The sequence below is a fragment of the Mus caroli genome, chromosome 8 (assembly GCF_900094665.2).
Source record: "Mus caroli chromosome 8, CAROLI_EIJ_v1.1, whole genome shotgun sequence".
In the NCBI taxonomy this organism is placed as follows: domain Eukaryota; kingdom Metazoa; phylum Chordata; class Mammalia; order Rodentia; family Muridae; genus Mus; species Mus caroli.
The window spans coordinates 83,010,045-83,031,026 of NC_034577.1; the positions used below are offsets into that span (position 1 = coordinate 83,010,045).

The 20,982-nt window shown below is 44.2% G+C and overlaps 1 protein-coding gene across 2 annotated transcripts in view; it reads left to right on the forward strand.

Moving 5' to 3' along the window:
- Fto (FTO alpha-ketoglutarate dependent dioxygenase) overlaps nt 1–20,982 on the forward strand; it is a 350,246-nt gene that overhangs the window by 150,158 nt on the left and 179,106 nt on the right. For both annotated transcript variants that reach the window (XM_021171161.2, XM_021171162.2), the window contains exons 5-7: nt 1,156–1,235; nt 7,783–7,926; nt 18,442–18,561. In XM_021171161.2, coding sequence (XP_021026820.1) covers nt 1,156–1,235; nt 7,783–7,926; nt 18,442–18,561 — 344 coding nt within the window. The remainder of the gene's footprint in view (nt 1–1,155; nt 1,236–7,782; nt 7,927–18,441; nt 18,562–20,982) is intronic.

Here is a 20,982-nt window from a genome sequence, read left to right on the forward strand (position 1 = left end):
CGGAACCTTGCTGTCCTCTTGGCTTGCCCGTTCTCATCTGCCCTTTCCTTCACTTTCCTTCCCCACTCTGTATCTGAACTCCCTCCCACCTAAGTCAGAGCAGGTGCCGACCTGCCTGTGTTGGTTGTCTTCTCCCTGGGATGGGTTTCCCCGGGGTCAGAAACCTTTGATTCCTATGTTTGCTTAGTTACTTTTTCTTGTTGGAAGCATTTAGTTGTTACAAGTGGGTAGGTCTTGTACTGTCATTTCATGTTCTCAGGGAGCCAAAGCTTTCAGTCCTCTTAGATTACTTTCACGGTGTCTGGGCTGAAGCCTTCCACTTGTCGTTTTGTTTCCTTCCTATGTCTAGAGGAGCTCTGAGTGTTTTCTCACCTCCGTGTAGTTGAAGTCATTGTCTTCAGACCTTGTAGAGGCCTGTATTGCCTGAAGTGGAGATCACGTCTTTGAGGCACCCACTGTTCAGTTCTTGTCTATGTAATAAATGAGGTAATAACGCCTTAAGTGAGTGTGATAGACACTGTCCAGCTGTAGCCTTCATTTTAAAACACACAGAAACTGGCTTCTGATTTGTCTTCCACTAATGGATTACCACCATCGTTTCCTTTCTGAAGTCAGGACCCATAGGCTTGACTTCTGGTCCAAGAGCCCAACATGCTGGATTGGTTAATTGTCAGGGCAAAATTGAATCTTCAGTTAGGTAGAAAAAAGGTGAACTTGGAATGAAAGACATTTAATTCTAAATAATTGAAAAGGATTCTGGTTTCTGCTAAAGATATAACTGTGAAAGAGGACAGCTCAATCCACAGACAGAAAACGTGGTAGCTGATGCTCACCATAAAACCATGTGTCAGTAGTGGGCCATATGCCATGCTTGCAAAAGCTAGCCTGGAATGTTATTGATGGCATCCTGGTGTGGGTGATTTATTTAAGATAAATATGTATCTGTACACATATACTAGAACCCTGGATTGAATGACTCATTTTTTACATACACATGCAGTATTTGTGTGGCCATCCTAATGTTAACTCCTTGGTGATTGCTGTTCCTTGGATGATAGGACACAGTTACTGTTCACCTTTTGTTCCAGTTAAACAGTGAATAAGCATGTACTGACTAATAAACGGTAATTTATTTTTTTGCATTTTTTTCTGCAGATGACCTCAATGCCACTCACCAGCACTGTGTTTTGGCTGGCTCACAGCCTCGGTTTAGTTCCACTCACCGTGTTGCAGAGGTAAGCAGAAATAAAAATGTGATGATTCACGCTTAACTGAACGTGGCAGAGGCAGTTGGGTGGACAGTTTATTGTAGGGCTCTGAAGAGTGCTTGATTGGAAACTAACTTATATCTAATTTGACTTTACACTTTATGTACTTACAGTTTTGGCTCTGGGTTGTAGTAGCTACAGTTTTAAAGTTTACTCACAGGCTGGAGAGATGGCTCAGTGGGTAAGAGCACCCAACTGCTCTTCCGAAGGTCCGGAGTTTGGATCCCGGCAACCACATGGTGGCTCACAACCATCCGTAGTGACTCCCTCTTCTGGAGTGTCTGAAGACAGCTACAGTGTACTTACATATAATAAATAAATAAATCTTAAAAAATTTTTTTTTAAAGTTTACTCACAGTATTGGAAAAACTTACTTTGCCTTTTGTAACTGGGCTTTTGTTTGTTTGTTTTAAACATATGACATTTCTTTATTAGTTTGTGTGTATTCTTCCGTGGTGTGTCTCTCTGTGTGTCTCAGCACGTGTGTGGAGGTCAGAAGGCATCTTGGCAGAGTCATTTCCTTCCTTCCCTCCACCACATAGCTCCCACAGATAAAACTCGGGTCCTCAGGTTTGGCAGCCACCTTACCAGCCAAGGGTTTTATCTCATGGAAAAGGTAAATGCCATTAACATATGCTGCCGATTTAAAACGTTCACGTGTAACAATGTTTACCATGGTGAAGACGGAAAGATATGGGGTGAGTTTGTATGCTTAAGTGTATGTTATATGAGTTCAAACAGCTGAGGTCAACATTTCCCTTATTTTTGGTTGAACAGCTAGACATATAATGTAAATCCATGGGAAACTTACTGCAATGGATATCAGGGAACTTCTAAGCTCCAGCCATGCTCCCAGCCCAGTTTAGCAGAGTAACAGCTGATCATCTGAGGTCAGAATGGAAATGATAAGAAGAGGGCCATAGAGAGCAGGGGAGTAATGACAAGGATCATAGACTAGAGAGTGAATTAGCTAATTATAGGTTGCTGGAGGTTAAGTCTAAGGCTTTTCACCTTAGACAACCCCTGGGTCACAGCCCCAGGGAACAAGTGTGGGCATATGGGACAGAACAAATCATCCCTACAGAGTGGCATCTGTGCAGGGTCCTGCCAGTGCCCGGGATGAGCAAGGTTGCTGAGTGGGACAGCACCATGGCTCTTTCTGTGGCTTGTGTGTCATGACACCGTGTGTGTGGTGAATACCTTCAGAGTGCCAGCAAGCCCTCTGTCGTTCTGTCCTCCTTTTCTGCAATCTTTTCTTTGCGGTTCACGCATCCTTTTGACTGCTTCCGTGCTTATCCTTGTGCTCTGCGCTGTAAGCCGCCCTCATGATCATTCTGCCCAAGCCTTTCATTCCACTCTGCTGCTTTCTAGGGAGAAAATGTTAACCACACAAACATGCAAATCCTTATTCTAGGTGGTTGGATGGTCTATTTGAGGGGTCAGTGCCATTGGCGAGTGTCATTAGTTAGAAGTCTAGGGAGGGAGGGTAGAGAAGGGGCAGAGGATGCAATATTTATAGACCATCTGACAGGCTGCAGAATGACTCCATTTCCTGTTGGAGCCCTCTGTCTAGATAGAACCCTCTCAAGAGTTCTTGTCAATCCCTTGAGCATGTGCTATTCAAGTCCATCTCTCTTACATCTTTGATCATCTAACCTGTAAGAGTAGGCACACAGACTGACTAGTGCTGTATCCATGGGCCTTGAAGCCACTAAAGATTAAAATGGTTAGAATATATGTTTGATAGGGATACAAGTATTATCATTCATATGATTCTCAGGATTAAACGAGCTGTTGCGTTTACATCTTTTAGAACAGCGAATGGAAAAGCTAATAGAGGAGTGGAGACTCCTCGGGGGAGGCTTGTTCCGTCTCTGTGTTCACTGGAGTGGTCATAAAGCCAGAGACAGCAAAAATGTTGCCATAGTGAAAGTTCCTACTCGTTGAGAGCTCTCTTCGGAAGGGGGGTTCTGTTTCATTCCTTGGCGGTGCGGCACTCAAGCTTCTCCTTTAGTCATTAGAAGCTGGAATAGTTGATTTGTTGGTGTCTCCAAGATGCTCCAAGTCCGGCGTGATGGAATGTGCCTGTAAACCCAGTCTCCTAGAAGTTGAGGAAGGAGCTCACACATTGCAGCCCAGCCTGGGCTACAGAAGATACTTAGGACAAGGAACAGAATAGTGCAGAATACAAGGTAGCAAAGAGCAGAAGGCATCATGGTGATGAGAGGTTGGACTTGGAATGTATCCTACTCCGTAGCTTTGAGTCCTTTCTCCATGCTGACCAATTTCATCCTATCCTTAAGTTATTTTTAAATATAGCCTTAAGTTTAGCTTTCTCAGATTAATCATAGCTATCCTTGTATTTTTTGCATTTTCAGGCCATATTTTGGATATTGATTCACTTTAAATAAAGAGAGAAGGGACTGACTATGTGTAGTGGTTCTTTTGGAAGAAGACATTTTTTGAGTCAGGCTGGCAATGTAGCTGAATGGTAGAGCCCATCCCTGCTGTGCATGAGACCCTGTGTTTGACCACCAGCGTACCATAATAGGAGCACACGATGCATCTCTGTCAGCCCGGCACTCGGGAGGTGGAAGCAGGAGGACCAGAACGAGGTCATGCTGGGCTACCGAGCAAGTTTGGGGCCTGCCTAGAATATGTGAGAACATCTCAAAACGAGAAAAATTGCTGCCAATTCTTATGTTCTCTGTAGTTTAGTTTAAACTACATGTTATTTTAATAATTGAATACCTATGATGTTAATTGTTTAAATATCTTTTTTCTATACTACATTTGGCAGTCAGAAAAATGACTGGAGCAGTGGGCTGCTCTTATAAATAAAGGTTTATTGGAACATAGCTGCACTCAGTTTGTTTACATGCTACTTACTACTGCTTTGGAGGTTCTGTGATAGTGTGTGTGACATATAAATCTCAAATATTTGGTGCCTAGTTATTTAATACTACTGCTAGCCTTATTATACATTATTCTGACTAACTAGAATTTTGGGTGGTTAAGCATCCCAAAATTAAAATTATATGTTGCATTATATTTTAATGCAACTTTATTTCCAAAAAAATATGACTATTGAAGTAAAAACTAGTAATTATCAGGAGTGGTAACATTATGGTGAAGCTGTATGTCCCAGTACATCTAGTTGGTTTAGTCTTTGGAGATCTACATGGGGTTTGTGCACAGTGCCACAGAACACCCATATCTTCAGTCTCTTTACAGTAAATTTAGGAATCAAACCTTAGATCTGGTTCAGTAAAAGAGAGTTGATAAAGAGGCTTATCCAGCACGGGCACTAGTGAAAAGCTAGGCAGAACCTTGATGCCTCAGGCTATGATGAGTTAATAAGATTGACTCCGTTACCAACTGTGGGAGTGGCAACTTTGAATCCTTACGTATAGGAGAGAAAAGCGGTTCATGCAGAGACTCCAAACTACACAGGTTCAGGTGACAGAATGTTTGTGTTTTACATGAAACGTTTCATTTCACCTTATGTAACTGTTCCAATGGTCAAAGAAGGGAAAGGCTTCCTTCCTTCCTTTCTTCCTTCCTTCTCTCAGTAGAACAGAAAAGGAACTCCGACTTCCCAGCCTCACACTTTGCAGAGCCGCCTGACCTCCAGACACTCTTGTGTTGTGTGACTTTTCTATGCGCCATTCCCAGACTGTGCTGTGGAAAGGGTCCTTTGCTATCCCTCGGAGTTATTGGGAGCGAGTTCTGTGCGGACAAGTTGGATGTGTATGACCAGAACTGTTCTATTGGCTCTATTCCTTTGGATTTTGGCTTCATTTTCAGAATGTTCTTGAGATGCAACAGTGGTTTGTTTTTAGAAACTTAAACTTTATATATAATTATTTTTTAAATAGCTAATAACTTCAAGTTTGTGTTATCATTTCAGTGATAATATGTATCAGTCAGAGGCACAGACACACATGTGTTAACGTGCTCCATTCTCTATTCCATATGCCTTGTTTTGTTTTGGAAATCTTACTGATTTCCAACAAGTGATTCTTATCTTGGTGTGGGCATTGGTTTTGATAGGACAGCCAAAGCATAAATAACAGATGGAAAAAATAGAAAACATTAAAAATTCTATGTCCTTCAAAATGAGCTGGCAAGACAGTAGAGATAGGGTGGAAGATAAGTGTCGATGATCAAAGAATGAAAGAATGATTAAAAAGTCAGTTCTTTAAAAGAGAAATGAATCTGTTTAAAATGGTGTCTGAGCTAAGCAGGCATGTGCCAGTGAAGGTATAAAAGTAGTCAAGAAGACATGAAAAGCCCACAGCAGAGCTGGGAGTGTGGCTCAGCAGTAAAACACCTGCCTTTCATGTACAAAACCTGGGGTCCCTCCCTAGCCCAGAAAACAGAACAAACAAACAAAAATGTTTATCATCCTTAGTCATTAGAGAATTGCCAGTATAAGCCAGAGTCAAATTACAGTAATAAATGTTGGCAAGGCTGTGTGCAGAAATAGGAGCTCTTCTGTACTTCTGGAAGGAATGTACTTATTCTACAGGGACTTTGGTAAGTCTGGCACTTCTGAGGCTAAATGCAGGGACTCTACAGCACAGCAATTCTATACCCGGGTATGTAGCCAAGAGAAATGAAAACTTATACATGTATGTTCATAGGAGCCCAAACGCTCATCACATCTGCATGTCATTGAGTACTGCTTGACAATAAACAAGGTTGCAGTGCTGATGCACGCTGCGACTGGGATGAACCACAGAAACGTACTAGTGTAAGAGCCAGGCACCAACGACCACACACAGCCGGTGATTATAATGAGCTGAAAGGCCCAGGACAGGCAGGGGTGCGTGCCTTCAGCATCATCTCCTCACAACATGAAGCAAGGTAGTGCTGGTGCAAAGGGCACCAAAGGGCACCAAAGGGCAAGGGTTTCATTTGGAGTTAACAGAATTATCCCAGAGTAAATGTTGTAATGATGGTGTAGCTCTGAATATAATAAAACTTGCTGAACTGTTGCTTTCAATACTTGGACTTCATGCTATGAATTATATTTCAATAAATTTGTGACCAAAAAAGGATTAAGACCTCAAAAAACTCAGGCCCACTTTATACCAATTACATTTAAAGTCAGAAAGACAAAGTTCTGCGCTTCTGTTTTTGTGACCGTAAATAAGGTTTAGTCCATTGAACTGACTCCACATTGATGAGAGTGTAGGTGAGCATGCACCTGCTTGCCCCATGGGCAGGCTACTCCATACTTAGAACACAGAAATGAAAGGGACTGCCACTTAGAAATAGGCACTGGGCACTTTGTGAGCAGAGTTTTCCTCCCCGCTCTTGCTCAGTGCTGCTTACCCTCAGGTGTTCTGCACTCTGGGATTACCACAGCAAAATACATTAGTCAAGCTTCTGCTGTGCACACAGAAACTCAGTGTTTCCCAGGCTCATCATGTCATGTTGTGTAAATAGGCAATAGCAGTTTCTGTATCACAAGATTTCCTTGCAAGGTTTTTTTTTGTATGGCTTCACTTTAAGTTATGAATATTAAAATAAAAATAATTTAAGGATATTTTTTTCTCAGACATCCAAAGGAGATCGATCGATTGGTCAACCGGTCTCTGTCTGCATGCCTACCTGTCTGCCTGCCTATCTACCTACCTTTATCAATCAGTCCATCTATCTATCCATCCATCCATCCATCCATCCACACACACATATATCTTCTAATCATGTTAGGAAATCATTTCATTATAAAAATAAATGAATGCATACCCCACCTATATCTTTGGCTTTTCCAACATAGGCTCCTTCAATAGAGTATGTTCCATTTGATTTCTGTCACATTTCCACAGCCCTAAAGAGAGTGAACCAGGCGTCTCTGTCCCCACTGATAGCGCAGTCTCAGCTTTGCCTTGAGTATGCTTTACAGCCTACCCCATACGCTTCATTATCGAGGAAGAACTGCAGCTGCCTCCTGTATGAAGAAAGGGGACAGAATGTTTTCTTTGAGTTATAATGTCACCCCTGTGCACACCCACACTCTCTCACACACACATTATTGCTGTTGTAGTTTGTGTGCTTTGTACAACTTGTCCACTCTGTCTACCATTCCTCCCTGTTGATATATTCATTACACAGGACAAAAATCACTTATCTTCACCATCCTTGCCAACTGGATATTTACTGAATAATTGTCTACATTTCTTCTACATTTAAGAGTTAGTGTGTAAGATGTTACAGTATATGTAGACAATGCATACAAACATATTACTATGTACATACACCTCATGTATATACCATACCTCAGGGCTCTTGTTTATTCGGAGAGGAGGTCCATATAGTGTAGACAGCCAGCAGCCTGCATGACTGCTGAGGCCTGGCTGTCCACCCAGAAACAAGCAGGCCACTGCTGTAATTGTCACTTAGGAGCATGAGCTGGGAGCATGACCGGTGAGCATGTACGTGAGCATGAAGAGTGTGTGGTTAGCCTGGAGGTCCCCATGTCTTACCTGTGATTCTCTCTTGACAGTGCTCAACAGGCACCTTGGATTATATCTTACAACGCTGTCAGTTGGCGCTGCAGAATGTCCTTAATGACTCGGACGATGGCAACATCTCGTTGAAGTCCTTTGATCCTGCAGTTTTGAAACAAGGAGAGGAAATCCATAATGAGGTGAGGCTCCTCAGGAAGCTAATGGGTCTGAGACTCACCCCTGCTTGCAATTTGAGATCTAATCTAAGAGATCCTAGTCAGAGGGGAGGGTAGATTGAGACTCATCCCTGCTTGCAGCTTCATGAGGGTCTCATACTGGAGATTTTAAGTCAGAGGCGAGGGTAGGTGATACCAGCAGGTATCAGGTGTGGGTGAGGTCATGTTTCTGGATTCCCAGATGGCACTCTCTCAGTGTGTCTTTGCATGGTAAAAGGGACAAAGGAGTATCAAGTGTGCCTTGAGGCCATTCATAAGAGTTCTGCCCTTGATATCCATTACCTCCCAAAGCGAGCTGTCACCTGATGGTCAGGACTTCATAAGAATCTGGGTTAAAGGTCTCAAACATTCTGGCCATTGCTTTCTTTGAGATGGTTTCTACAGGAGGGAGATACACAATGGGCTGGCCGCATGACACCGGAAGGGGTTAAAATGTATTAAGTAGAACCTTGAGACGGGGAACTCATTTTCCTAACAGATGGGAAGCATCTTCCAAGTCTGTGAGTAGCGCTGCCCTAACTTCTGCAGGAAGGCACTGACTTTCCACCCACAGTTCTTTCCAATACAAACATCCTTGCAGAGCAACTGCAGTGTGAGCTGTCAGTGGCTTTCTTGGAACATACAGACCTGGGGAGCTACAAGGGACCTGGAGAGAATGATCGCCCACCTAGCAGTGATTTTTAAGACAAGCTGCTTTTCTGTAGTCTGTGAGTGCAGAGGGTCTACATGTTGAGGTCTGTGCACCTTCTAAGCTTACTGTTTTGTTAATACTCTCAATTTCTACTTTATATATTGTTAACTATTTAGCTTTTTTCAACTTACTTTTTGCATAAGTAAATGAGTTTCTTAAAAAAGAAACTTTGTACTTAAGTGACATCCTCTATAGCTAGCCAAAATAAATGTGAAATAGATATCCTGGTTAGGGCGTAGCTTGAGCATATATGACCTCAAAGTCAGCACCCACAGTGACACACTTCCTCTAACAGGGCCACACCTACTCCAACAAGGCCACGCCTCCTAATAGTGCTACTCTATAGCCAAGCATTCCACATGAATCTATGGGGCCAAACATACTCAAACCACCACAGTAGATAACTATATTCAGTGAAGACAGAACAGTCCTTGGATTCATCTGTGGGCACCCTTATTGAGAGAATACACGAAGCCTGCACTCTTTCCTTCATGCTAATGAGCCTTGTAATAATCATGCAACTTCATCAGTGTAAAAGAAATGTTGTGTTTTATACTTCAAATGAATGGATTTCACTATTGGTGAATTAATAATGACATAAGGGAGAGGGTAAGATTAACAGGTGGTAAAGGATGGTTAAAATGTGCCTGCAATCTCAGACTTCCTCATAATGGGACCTGGTGGAAAACCTGGACTGTGATGGCATTCTGCTCATGCTATCAAGTGATGGGCCTATCAAGAGGTGGGGCTGGGCCCTCTTCTGGTTGCATTAGGGTGTTCTCGTGTAGGGAGCCAGCCGCCGGGAAACAAGAAACACAAAACACTGGCAAATTAGGTGATATGCTGATGTTGCTAAGTACTATAGAGAATAAACAGGCCAGCAGATGGCAAGAACCAGAGAGCATCCTGCCGGAAAGAAGCAGAAAAGGTGAGCGACATCAGGGTTTGGGGCGATTTCGAGTAGAAGGAGCAACCACTACAAATGCCACAGGGCACAGAATGTTTAGTGTCCACGGAACAGTTTATCAGCAGTGTGAGTGAGGGGATGAGGCTCCCAGTTGTAGACCATGAGGTCACAAGGAAAGTGTTAGAGACTGGGGAGTAGCAGCCTGCCTGTTACTGTGAGGGAAGTGGGGTCCTCGGAGGATTCTGAGCAGACGAGGAAACAGCATCTTCACCCACAGACGTAAGATACCTTACAGTGGCTTTTTAAAAGTCTTTCAGTATCTTGTGAGCTCTTCTACACTGGGGGAAACAGGATCAGAATCCTAGAACCAAAGGCAAAAAAACTTGGGCTTTTAGAGAGTAATGGCCACCTGATGCTATAGCTGAAGCCAGGGCCAGTTTTTCGTCCTTCGCTCGCTATGTGTAGTAAGCATCTCCACTGGAGATGTTGCTTAGATACTGCTGCTTGAAAGCTACACTCCTATGGACCCAGAGACACCCCCCCCCCCGAACAGTCCCATTCATTCTCCGTCTTAGTGCAGAATTAATTAATTAATTAATTAATTAATTAATTTCTTCCCTCCCTCCCCTCCCTCCCTCTTCCCTCCCCTCCCTCCTCTCTCTCTCTCTCTCTCTCTCTCTCTCTCTCTCTTTCTTTCGACAGGGTTTCTCTGTGTAGCCCTGGCTGTCCTGGAACTCACTCTGTAGACCAGGCTGGCCTCAAACTCAGAAATCCACCTGCCTCTGCCTCCCAAGTGCTGGGATTAAAGGTGTGCGCCATCACTGCCCAGCCTAGTGCAGAATTTCTAATGCACATATTTAGTTACTTTTCTGAAAGAATTCATGGCTTTCAGAGTCAGGCCAGTAAACCAGTTGCTGACTGTGTCATGCACGGACACTGTTTCATTTCACTGTCTTCGCTAGTCATATGGCTACAGTGTTTTCTTATCTCCGTGCATAGAGAAACTATATAATCGCACAGCAGAATACTGCCATCAGAATCCATCTGCTGCAGAATCAAACTGGCCTTTGCCTGTATCTGGAAGGTGGGGCAGCCCTTTCGGGTTAGCCTGGGGGTGGTCGGATATAGATCTTATATCCAAATAGTCACATACCTGTCACGGTCAGCACCTCCTCAGCTCCCTTTCTCCAAGGTCATCTTACTGTCAAGGTTAAGCCGTGCGTCTGCTCATTAGGAATGAGCTGTCCTCCTGCTAGCTGGCCTGGGATGGGGTGCTGGTTTACTCGCAGAGTATTCTTAGTAGTTATCGTCTTCCTTCAAGGCCATGTGCCTTTGCTGGGCTAATTATAATGAAGCACTTTGAATAAAAGCCATCTGCATTTAGGAATGCATTTTCTAGCAACATGGGAACTTTAGTCATAAGAAGCAGGTGGCTTTGTGATAGCCCCTCCTTAAGATGCAGAGAAAAGATTTCAATTCACTTATAAGCCAGGTCCTCCTCTATGTTATTATGTGCATTGTGAACTTACAATCTCTAGCAAGTTTCTCCTGGAAGCGGCAGAGTGGGCCGCAGTTTAGGGCTCTGAGGTTCTTCTTCTCCTACCTCTCTCCAGAGCTGCTCTGGAGTGGCCTCCTGGGTTTGTGCAGCTGAAGCGGAGCACTGCCCTGCTCTAGTGCCCTCGGTGCTGAATTATAAAAAGGTACATGGTGTAGTGAGACGCATGTCCCTTAGGACTTGTGCACAGCCCCCTGAGCAAACCCGGTGCTGACCTGGGGCCAATCAAGAGTCCAGGCAAACATGGCAGAGAGAAGGCAGGCACTGCTTGCTTGCTTACTCATAGGAGTGATACCAATGTGGTCATAATGGTTTTGAAATATGATTTCTGTAGTGTTTCTTCTTTTTATCATTTTTTTTCCAGATAGATGCTTGCTATGTAGGTCAGGCTAGACCCAGACTCACAATCTTCTGTTTCAGCCATCTGAGCACTGGAACCACAGATAAGCCCTGCCATCCCTGGCTGATCTTCAGTCTTTGCACCACAAGCCCTGAGTGCTCACTGCCTGAGTCTCAGGCAGGCAGATGCAGCCCATTTCTTTCCCTTCATATAGTCTGTTGGTGTTTCTGAGGGAAAACTAACCCAGAGTCACCTCTTTTGGCTTTTCTGTGGAGAAGGCAGGTGCAAGTGCACAGGTCGCGGCATGATGTCATAGCTGTGAACCGGAAGCCACCGTACAGTTGCTTTCGTGGTTCTCTGAAGATCCAGAAGGTCTTTGATGATCAGTGGGACCTCAGGCCGCCATCCACCTTCTTCTTCCCGTGGGCTTTCATTTGACTCTGATGGTAGGGTAACAGTTTTCATTGTGCATGTGAGAATTCACGCATGAGCAGAAGATTGCCAAGACCCTCAGGGAACTGTATGTTGTGTCTCTGTCCTTATCTCTGGGGACCCATGTCGCCTGTGGAACCTTTCTGTCTCCTGTCTGCATTTTGGTTTCCCGATGAATTCTGTCTTTTCTTTCTGCTCTGCTTGGTCTCAGCTTCCTCTGTAGGTTTTGTTGTCTAGAGAAAGGATGGAGGCCCTACTTCTCACACACATGCTTGGAACTTTTTAGGTCACTCGGTATGCCACACTTTAATTTGTTTTTGTTTTAGGGCTTCAAGAATAGGAGCCAACTCCTTGATTTTTGTGCAAACCTACTTTGTAGCTTTCCTGTCCCCAGTGTTTGAGGGGGAAATTCTTTTAGTAATGAGGAAGATAGTGAAGGTGGCAAACTCTCCATCTCCCACCCCTGCCACTGAAGTAAAAGGGTCAGGCCATACCATTAAGGTAGGATCTAGTGTCCCCAGAAATGTGTCATCCCTTTGACATTACTTACCAGACCTCCTCTGCCTGTCTCAAGTCCCAGTGCCGAGCTCCTTGACTGGCACGGAAGGGCAAAAGGCTGTGAGCCAGCAGGGATGGAAAACCCTTTCTCCTCAGAAAACTCTCCAGGCCTGTGAGATGCTTACAGACAGTAAGTCCTCGGACTTGTGGTCTTCTCTAGCTAATATTCTTCGTCCCTGGCAGGAATCTTGACATATACCAGGCAGTTCCTTATTGACGCATCTACACCTCAGCACAAACCAATATGGCTGTTGCCTGAGTAGCCCTGTCTCACAGCTGGCCTAGGTCTTCTGTAGCCCAGCCCGCTTCCCACTGACCTCAGAACCCTACCTCTTACACTTCTGTTTCTCAAACTGGTTTTTGTTGATGGAAACAGTGCTAGTTTTTTTTTTCTTTTTTCTTTTTTTGTGCTTTATGTTCATTTTTATTCGTTCACAGAGACTTAGGTTTCATTAAGGGATTTCTCAAACTGAATTTTCTTTTGTTGTTTCTCTCCCACAACTCCCCACCTGCGCCCCCTCCTACGCCCTTCATTGCTTCCTACCGTCACCTCCAGTTTGACTCAGGGTCCAGTTGTACGGTCTAGGCTGGCCTTGTTAGCCCCCTCCCTCAGCCTAAGAAGGGCACTGCTATGCCTTCTTCTTTCACCACCATCTCATCATCATCATCATCATCATCATTGACTGTTTCCAGTTAGCATTCACAATAAAGGCTTCCATTGAGAGATTTCATATGTGAGTTTCAGTACACTTTGTTATGTGACCATTAACTGACCTCCGCTGTCCTCTCCGCCTGCCTTGGTCTGTTCCAGTCATCTTCTCGGATCACCCTGGCTCCCACACTGAGCACATTGCCCTGGCTCCCACACTGAGCAGACCCCTTGCCATGTCTTCTGCCATGCTTCCATTAGGATCTCTTCCTATGTCTCACAGTCTCTCACATTTCTAGTCATGTGCATATGTATGTATGTAGGCATGCATGCACAAATAAACATATAATGCACATTTTTATCTACATTCTGCTGTGTATTTGTCTGGCTTATTTTGTTTAACATAATGATCTCTAGTTCCATTATTTTCCTGAAAATGCCATGATTACAGTCTTGTTTCCAGCTGAGTAAACTCTCACTGTGTCTATATACCTCACTTTCTTTATCCATTCTAATAGGTTTAATTCAGCCAATTCAAGCTGAATTGAGAGTCAAAAGGCAGGTGTATTTGGGGGCAGCTTTTGGGCGAGTAACTAAGGAACTAGGACAGGGAAATCATCATGCAGACAAGGAGACAGGTGGAGGGAGGAAGGAGAGCAAGCAGCACATATACACGGGGGGGGGGGGGGGGGAGAGAGAGGGAGGGGGCAGGCGGGCGCCAAATGTCTGGGTTATATAGGGAAGAGTGTCTTGGGGAAGGAAAGGCCAGCCCTGGTGCAGGGTATAGCAACCATGCCTTGTAACAGGACTGACAGATGTTGGGAGAACCTATAGGCCAGGTCCACTTTGATATGTTATATAGGCATCTGAGCGTCACGTCCAGGATCTGAAACTCAACACGTTCATCTGTTGATAGACATCAACATCGAGACTGGTTCCAGATCTTTACTGCTGTGAATAGTGTGGCTTTAAACATAGATGTGCAGGCAGGTATTTCTATAGTGTGATGACTTAGAGTCCTATACACGGGTAGAGGAGTGGTGTATCTGCATCCTATGGTATTCTGGTTTGGTTTTTGAGCTACCTCCACATTGATTCTTTAATGACTGCACCCATTTATGTTTCCCCCACGAAAGGGTCCTTGTTGCCCCACATCCATGTGTTGTCATTTATTTTCTTGATAACTGGGCTGCAGTGGACTTTCCAGGTGGCTTTAATTTGCACTTTGCTAATGGCTAAGGATGGTGAGTACTTTTTCAGTATTTATTGGCCACTTGTATGTCTCCCTTTGAGAACTGTCTGTTCAGTCTGTCCCATTTATTGACTGAATGACTTGAGTTTTCTGGTATTTAGTTTTGGAGCTCTTTTGGAATCTAGGTGGTAACCTCCTGTTGGGTATATATATATATTTGGCAAATATTGTTTTCCTGTTCTGTGGGTTGACTTTTTAATTTGATGGTTGGTTTTGTCTCTGTGCAACTTCATTGATAATCCTTAGGGCTATTTTCTGTGCTTTTCAGGTCTTTTCCAGAAAGTTCTTGCCTATGTCTGTATTCTGAAGTGTTTTGCCTTTCTTGGTATTTCAAGTCTTTATTTAGGTCTTTGGTCCACTTTGAATTGAATTTTCTTTATGGTGAAAAGTATAAGTCTTATTTCATTCTTGCCCATGTGGATACCCAGTTTCCCCAGCGGCACCATTATTGAGGATGTCATTTTTCCAGTCTGTCTTCCTCACATCTTTGTAAGGCATTAGATGGCCCAGTTATGTGGGTTTATTTCTGGGTGCTCTGTTAAGTCCCCCTGTCAGTGGGTCTGGTTCTGTGTCACTGCCAGCTTTTGTCACTATGGCTTTATAGTATGCTCTGAGTGTAGGTTGTAATACTGTTGCGTTGCTCAGTCTCTTCCGCATGGCTCTGGCTATTTGGAGTATTTTATGCTTCTGTATGAGTTTTAGAAGTTTTTTTTTTCTTCTAGTTCTGTGAACAGTGTCACTTGACTGTTTGTGGGAATTGTATGAATTCATAGATCATTCTTTGTAATATACCTGTTTTCACCATATCCTGTCTGTCCGTCCCTGAGCATCGGTGGGGAAGCTGCCCATCATCTGGGGTTTCCAATTTTTCAGCAGTTCTTATTTCATCATAGAGTCTTTTACTCCTCTGATGAGGAAGGAGGCTAAGTTATTATGAGTGGCGCTCTCCCCGTCTTTCTTTCCTGGCAATTCAGAGGTGTGTGGAAGGACTGCCAATCTCTGTGTGCTGGTTTTATGTCTTTCCACAAGGCAGAAGGCAGCTATTGGACAGAAGACTGTTCTCAGGAATCTTTATGGCCTCTCATGTTTAGGGTCATGCTATCTGTAAACAGAGATCATGTGACTTTCTTCTTCCTATTTTCATTTCTTTTCTTTCTTTCTCTTGCCATATTTCTCTAGCTAATATTTGGAGCGCTATACTGAGTAACCGTGTAAGTGTGGGGAGCCTTGTGTCCATTCCTGGTTTTAGAGGATTTAATGGAATATTGGCTTGGAATATTGTTTACTATAGATAGCATTTATTATGCAAAGATATGTTCCTTCTGTTTGTAGTTTGTTCAGGGATTGCATAATGAAGGGGCCTAGATTTGTTAAAAGCCTCTTCTGCATCTCTTGGTGGCCCTGTGTTCTCTGCCTCTACATAATATATGTGCTTTATTGCATCTGAATTTGAGGCGGAACCATCCTTGCATGCCTGGAATGGAACCAGTTTGGCCATGGGTCATGTTATATGACTGTAAGGATTTGATTGTGTCTAAATTCACCAGTGAGTTCAGTCCGGTACCTTTCTTGCTGTTCTCTGGTTTGGAGATTCTGGTAAAACTGGCTTTGTTCACTGTGTTGGGTAGCTTCTGTCCCTTTCTGTTATATGAATCAGTCTGAGGGACACTGATATTAGCTCTTCCTTAAGAGTTTAGTGGAGTTTGCCAATGACTTCATCTGGTTCTGGGCTTTTCTTTGTTTGAAGAGTTTTTTTGTTTTTTGTCTCCTCCCACCGTGTGTGCTCCGGGGCTCACCCGCAGCTTCATGGGCTGAGCAATGAGTGAGATGTCTGAGGAGGAAGAGGAGGTTTTATTTGTCATCACGGCCAGGCCCTGCCTTTGCTTTCCTGTCCTGTGGCAGAGTCCTCCGTGGCCCTCTTCTCGTTTCTAGGCTCTCCATAGAAGTGCAGTCCTGGGCCCTAATAGGTTGACGGGCTTACTGCACACAGTAGTCTTTTTATTCCTTCTATACCAGGGTGGTCGAGGCTTCCATGTTTTGTCCTCTTCTGCAGAAAGGGTTAAGGAGGTGTTGGAAATCGACTCCCCTCTCCCTACAGTCAGGCTTGAGGACAGCAGGCTGCCAGACAGTTGAACGCTTTCCTGTGCATCCCTGTAAAAGGTGCTTCCGTTTCTCGTGTAGTAAACCTGCTACTAACCTGGATCTCTACTGCCGTTGAACTGTGGCCATATTCATCCTCCTCTCAAAGCTCTCGGATTTACGTTCTATTAACCACTGCCTTTTAATGCCACAGAGAGAGGTTTAGCAATTGTCTTAATGTTGCCCACATTCCTGTTTTGTTTTGTTTAAACAGCTTTAGCTGAAATCAGTTCTACACATCAAACAAACATTTATTTAGCGTAAACCGAAACCTTTCCATTAGACTAGGTCTTCTCCAGTTTCTTACTTGAGCCGTTTTCACCGTTGCTAATCTTCACAAGTTGCTTTTTGTTTGCCTCCTGGAAGTTGACTGTGAAGAAACAAATGGAAGTCTTCTGTGCTCACAGGACACGATGACAGCAGCCCAGCTCAGCGTGAAACGCCATCACTGCAAAGCAGACACCACAGCGTGGGGCTGGGCTCGCTGGACACTTCTTTGGAGGGCAGAAGTGAAAAGGAGCTTGGGGTAGAATGGAGTTATACTTTGATGCTCTGGTTTGATGTTCAAGTGAAGACTTAGTGTTGGTCAGATGCTGATCTTATGCATTGAGATTGTTGCCATTGAAATGATCAGACAACGAAACCTGCACTAGCTTGACCAGAAGAGGCTTTGTGATAGATAGATCATGCAGTCAGTAACTATCTCCTGAACCTGACTTCTTCTTATTATTATTATTATTAATTATTATTATTATTATTCACAAATATTGTTCACTTGACATTTTAGCAAATTAACAAAGCTGCTCAGACCAGGGTTGGGCGTAGGACATGGCCTGAGAAAATAGGGGTTCGTGATATATTTCCATGGTTACGTAAATGTCATACATCTTAACTGTGACAGTTGTTACTATGGAAAGTTTTACATATATTTTGTCCATGTATAAACTCATCAACTTATGCGCTTAATCTAAATGTTTTTTTAACAAATCATTTATTTATTTATTTATTTACATCCCCAGTGCTGCCCCCAGGTACCCTTCTTACAGAGTTCTTCCCTCTCTACCCCCCACTTCCCCTCCCCTTGGCCTGTGAGAGGGTAGCCACTCTCCCCCATCCCCTCAGACCTGCCTTTATCTTCTCATCTCATGTCCTGCCATTTTGGCTCCAGTTTGACAGCAAGATGTCTTCAGGCTCCTTCTTTTCTAGTCTTGGGGCCTCTATTCTTCTGAAACCCAGAAATGGCAAGGGATGTTTGGCTGCACCCTGGGTTCCTACTGTTATTAGTATGGTAGGGGTAGCTCTGCCTGTATGACAGGACTAAGCCTGGAGAAGGCATGGCTATGTACATTCTGTGGGTAGGAGGAGGCAGTTAGTGCAAATAGCTTAGTACCTTCACAGAAGAGAACATGACTCGGTGTCTTCTGCCTTTGCTCTGTTTGCCTGTTGTGATTGGCCCTTACTGCGTCACCAGCTGAGAACCTTAATGGCTGTGTAGGATCCTCTATAACTAACTATATATTGTGTGCTTATGTGGCTAAGATGATCACCAGCTTCTCCCATCCCTTGGGTAAGTTCTTTATTTTCAGTGTCAATGTCATGGCCTTCTTAGCTTTTACTGAGGGTGTTTAATTACTCGTTATGACTTGCCATTGCACATAGTGAGTGGATGCTGCCTATACTTCAGGATCTGAGTATTTGTTCCACATGCCTAAAACATTTAGCCTGACCTGGATTGCCATCCTAGCAGGCCCTCAACTCTGAGACTTCCATTTTCTTGGCTTTCAGAATGCTCTGGAGATCCCAGGGTGTGGTGGGAGCTGCTTAGGTCAAGCTTTTCTCGCCTCTCTCAACTTCTGTCTATTAAGTTGCCAAAGGAGACTCGAGCGGGGAAGCCATTGTCCTTGTTGGTCTATCACAAGGACATTATAACCGCCACCTTTTTGTTCTGATCCACAGGTGGAGTTTGAGTGGCTGAGGCAGTTCTGGTTTCAAGGCAATCGATACAAACTTTGCACTGATTGGTGGTGTGAGCCCATGACTCAGCTGGAGGGGCTGTGGAAGAAGATGGAGAGTGTGGTAAGTGCATGAGGTCTGAGCATGTCCTCTGGGGCACCTCACTGTGCTGATCCTAAGCCGTCTGATTTCCACAGGCAAATGTATACGTCATCCATATAAACGGCCGTGCTAGGTTATCTCCTATAAGGTAATGGGAGCAGCCTGCAATTCTGTTTCAGGAAACATTTCTGATATTCTTCACAGAGGGTGGGACACAGTGTGCGGACAGGTTAACAGCAGCACCCAGCATTCATTTGTGGTTTTATGTTCCAGCCACCATTCAAAGGGTTTTCTTTATCAAGATTATAAATCCTTGCAACAATTGATGTGGACAGCATGGTGAGCCCTAACTTATAGATGTGAAAGCTTAGGTATAGAGAAGTTAGATACTCATCCAGGGCCACTAAATAGATGGCTGAGATGAGAGGCCAGGCTGCAGAGTGCACCTGATTTTACTCACCATAGCCTAGCGCTTTAGCAAAGAGAGAAATGTGGATGTCCCTATGTATCACTATGGCTAAAATAAAACCATGTTGTGGGGCCTAAAAAAAAAAAAAGAAAAGTCATGGTCTGGCAAGATGGGGCAGAGTTGTAAAGATGGCTGTTACCATCCTTAGTGACCTGGGTTTTATGCCTGGGACCAGCAAGGCTTAACGAGGGACAAGCGATAGACAAGCAAGGGCTCCATGGAAGGAGAAAATGGACTCTCAGGGTCTCTTCTCCTCTCCACACATGCACACCGTTCAGATCAGTATCAGGGTGACTAGCAGGTCACTACCGCTGACTGCTAGGAAGGTGCTGGTCTCGTTGGAGGACCATGAGGAGATGAGAGGATGAGGTTGGCTGTCTGTGGGGAAATCCTGGGTCTTGGAACAAGGTCAGAAGGCAGAGCGCGTAGGTGTGTGGGACCTGGACATGCCAGCAAGCTGGCAAGTGGAAGCCACTTGATGAGGCTGGGCTTGGATAACCATAGCATCAGCAAATGCCTGCGTGCTATTTTTATGATTACTAAAGATTTTATAAGTGCTGAGAATGTTTAATGCTCATGAGTACTGTCCATGGTGACCCCATGTGAGAGGTATGACTTTTGTCTCACTTTTACTCTCAGGAGACAGGAGCCCAAAGGCCTTATATAACTTTCCCAAGGTCACCAGCTACTAGGTGGGAGAACTGGGATTTGAACTCTAGAAGGCCTGCTCTAGGCTTCTTGCCCTTTTCGGCTCACTGCTCTGCCTCCAAAGGCTTGGCTTTGGAATGTAGAGGAAAGGCGATAAAAGCCTGCTGACCTCTGGAGAGCGCCACTTCGCAGCGTTTGAAGGGCGCAGAGAGCAGTGACTCATCTGCAGGGTGCACCGCTGTCGCCAGTCCCCACCAGGAATGTTTCTCTGGCAGCTTCTTGGACCTATAGTTGATACACAGGAAGCTACACAAGCATAAAGTATACAGTTTGATGAGTTGAGAAATAAATGTATACCTGTGGAGCTATCGTCCTTGCCCACACTGAGACTAGTCTGTCACCTCCACTTTGGCCAGCCAACTTAGTGTTATTATTTTGATGAAGATGCTAACATATATCTTCAGGAATCCCTGTCTTATAATAATGAAAATATCAAGTCGCAAGTGTGAAGGCCTGAGCTTAAGAGCGTGCATCAGAATGCACACCTCTGAACTCATTCCGACTTGCCTTTGAGGGGATCAGCATCTGGGAAGGGGACACCACTTCCCTCCTAGAATAACCCCAGAGGCAGAGTTCCCCAAACCCTGGGTTAGTACAGAGCACTGTGTAGCCAACTTGGAGATGATGAAGATTCCCTCTCTGCCTGACTAGCTCTGTTCCTGAGCCAGGCCTGCGGAGGAAATGCTGTTTTTATAGGGTGTGTACAACTGTGCTTGTATGAACTGTTGATTTTTGTTATGTTTTACATAGGCACTTAGGATCCTGCGTGCTGAGGCCTAATTGTTAGATGTCAACCTGACATTGAAGTCATAATCTTACCAAGTTGTAAATTAAGACTTAGAAATAAGTAAGAAAAGAATTCCATAATTCTGTAAAATAAATTGTTTAATCATTTATTTTTTATTTTAAGTACATTGGTACTTTGTCTGCATGTATTTGTGTGAGGGTGTCTGATCTGGACCTGAAGTTACAGACAGTTGTGAGCTGCCATGTGGGTGCTGGGAATTGAACCTGGGTCCCCTGGAATAAGCAGCCAGTGCTTTTTAACTGCTAAGCTATCTCTCCAGCCATAAAACAGTTTTTATTTTAGAAGTATTTGATTTAGGAGTATTCCACCCTGCCAACAAGTGCAATGTTTAATATTGTGATCACACAGCGAAGTTCATCACTGATTCCCTGGAAAGATGTCTGACTGTGGCTGTGTGTCAGTCTCAGCCCATGAATGCACACATTCAGTAGGAGGCAGAGTTAGTTACAGGAAGAAT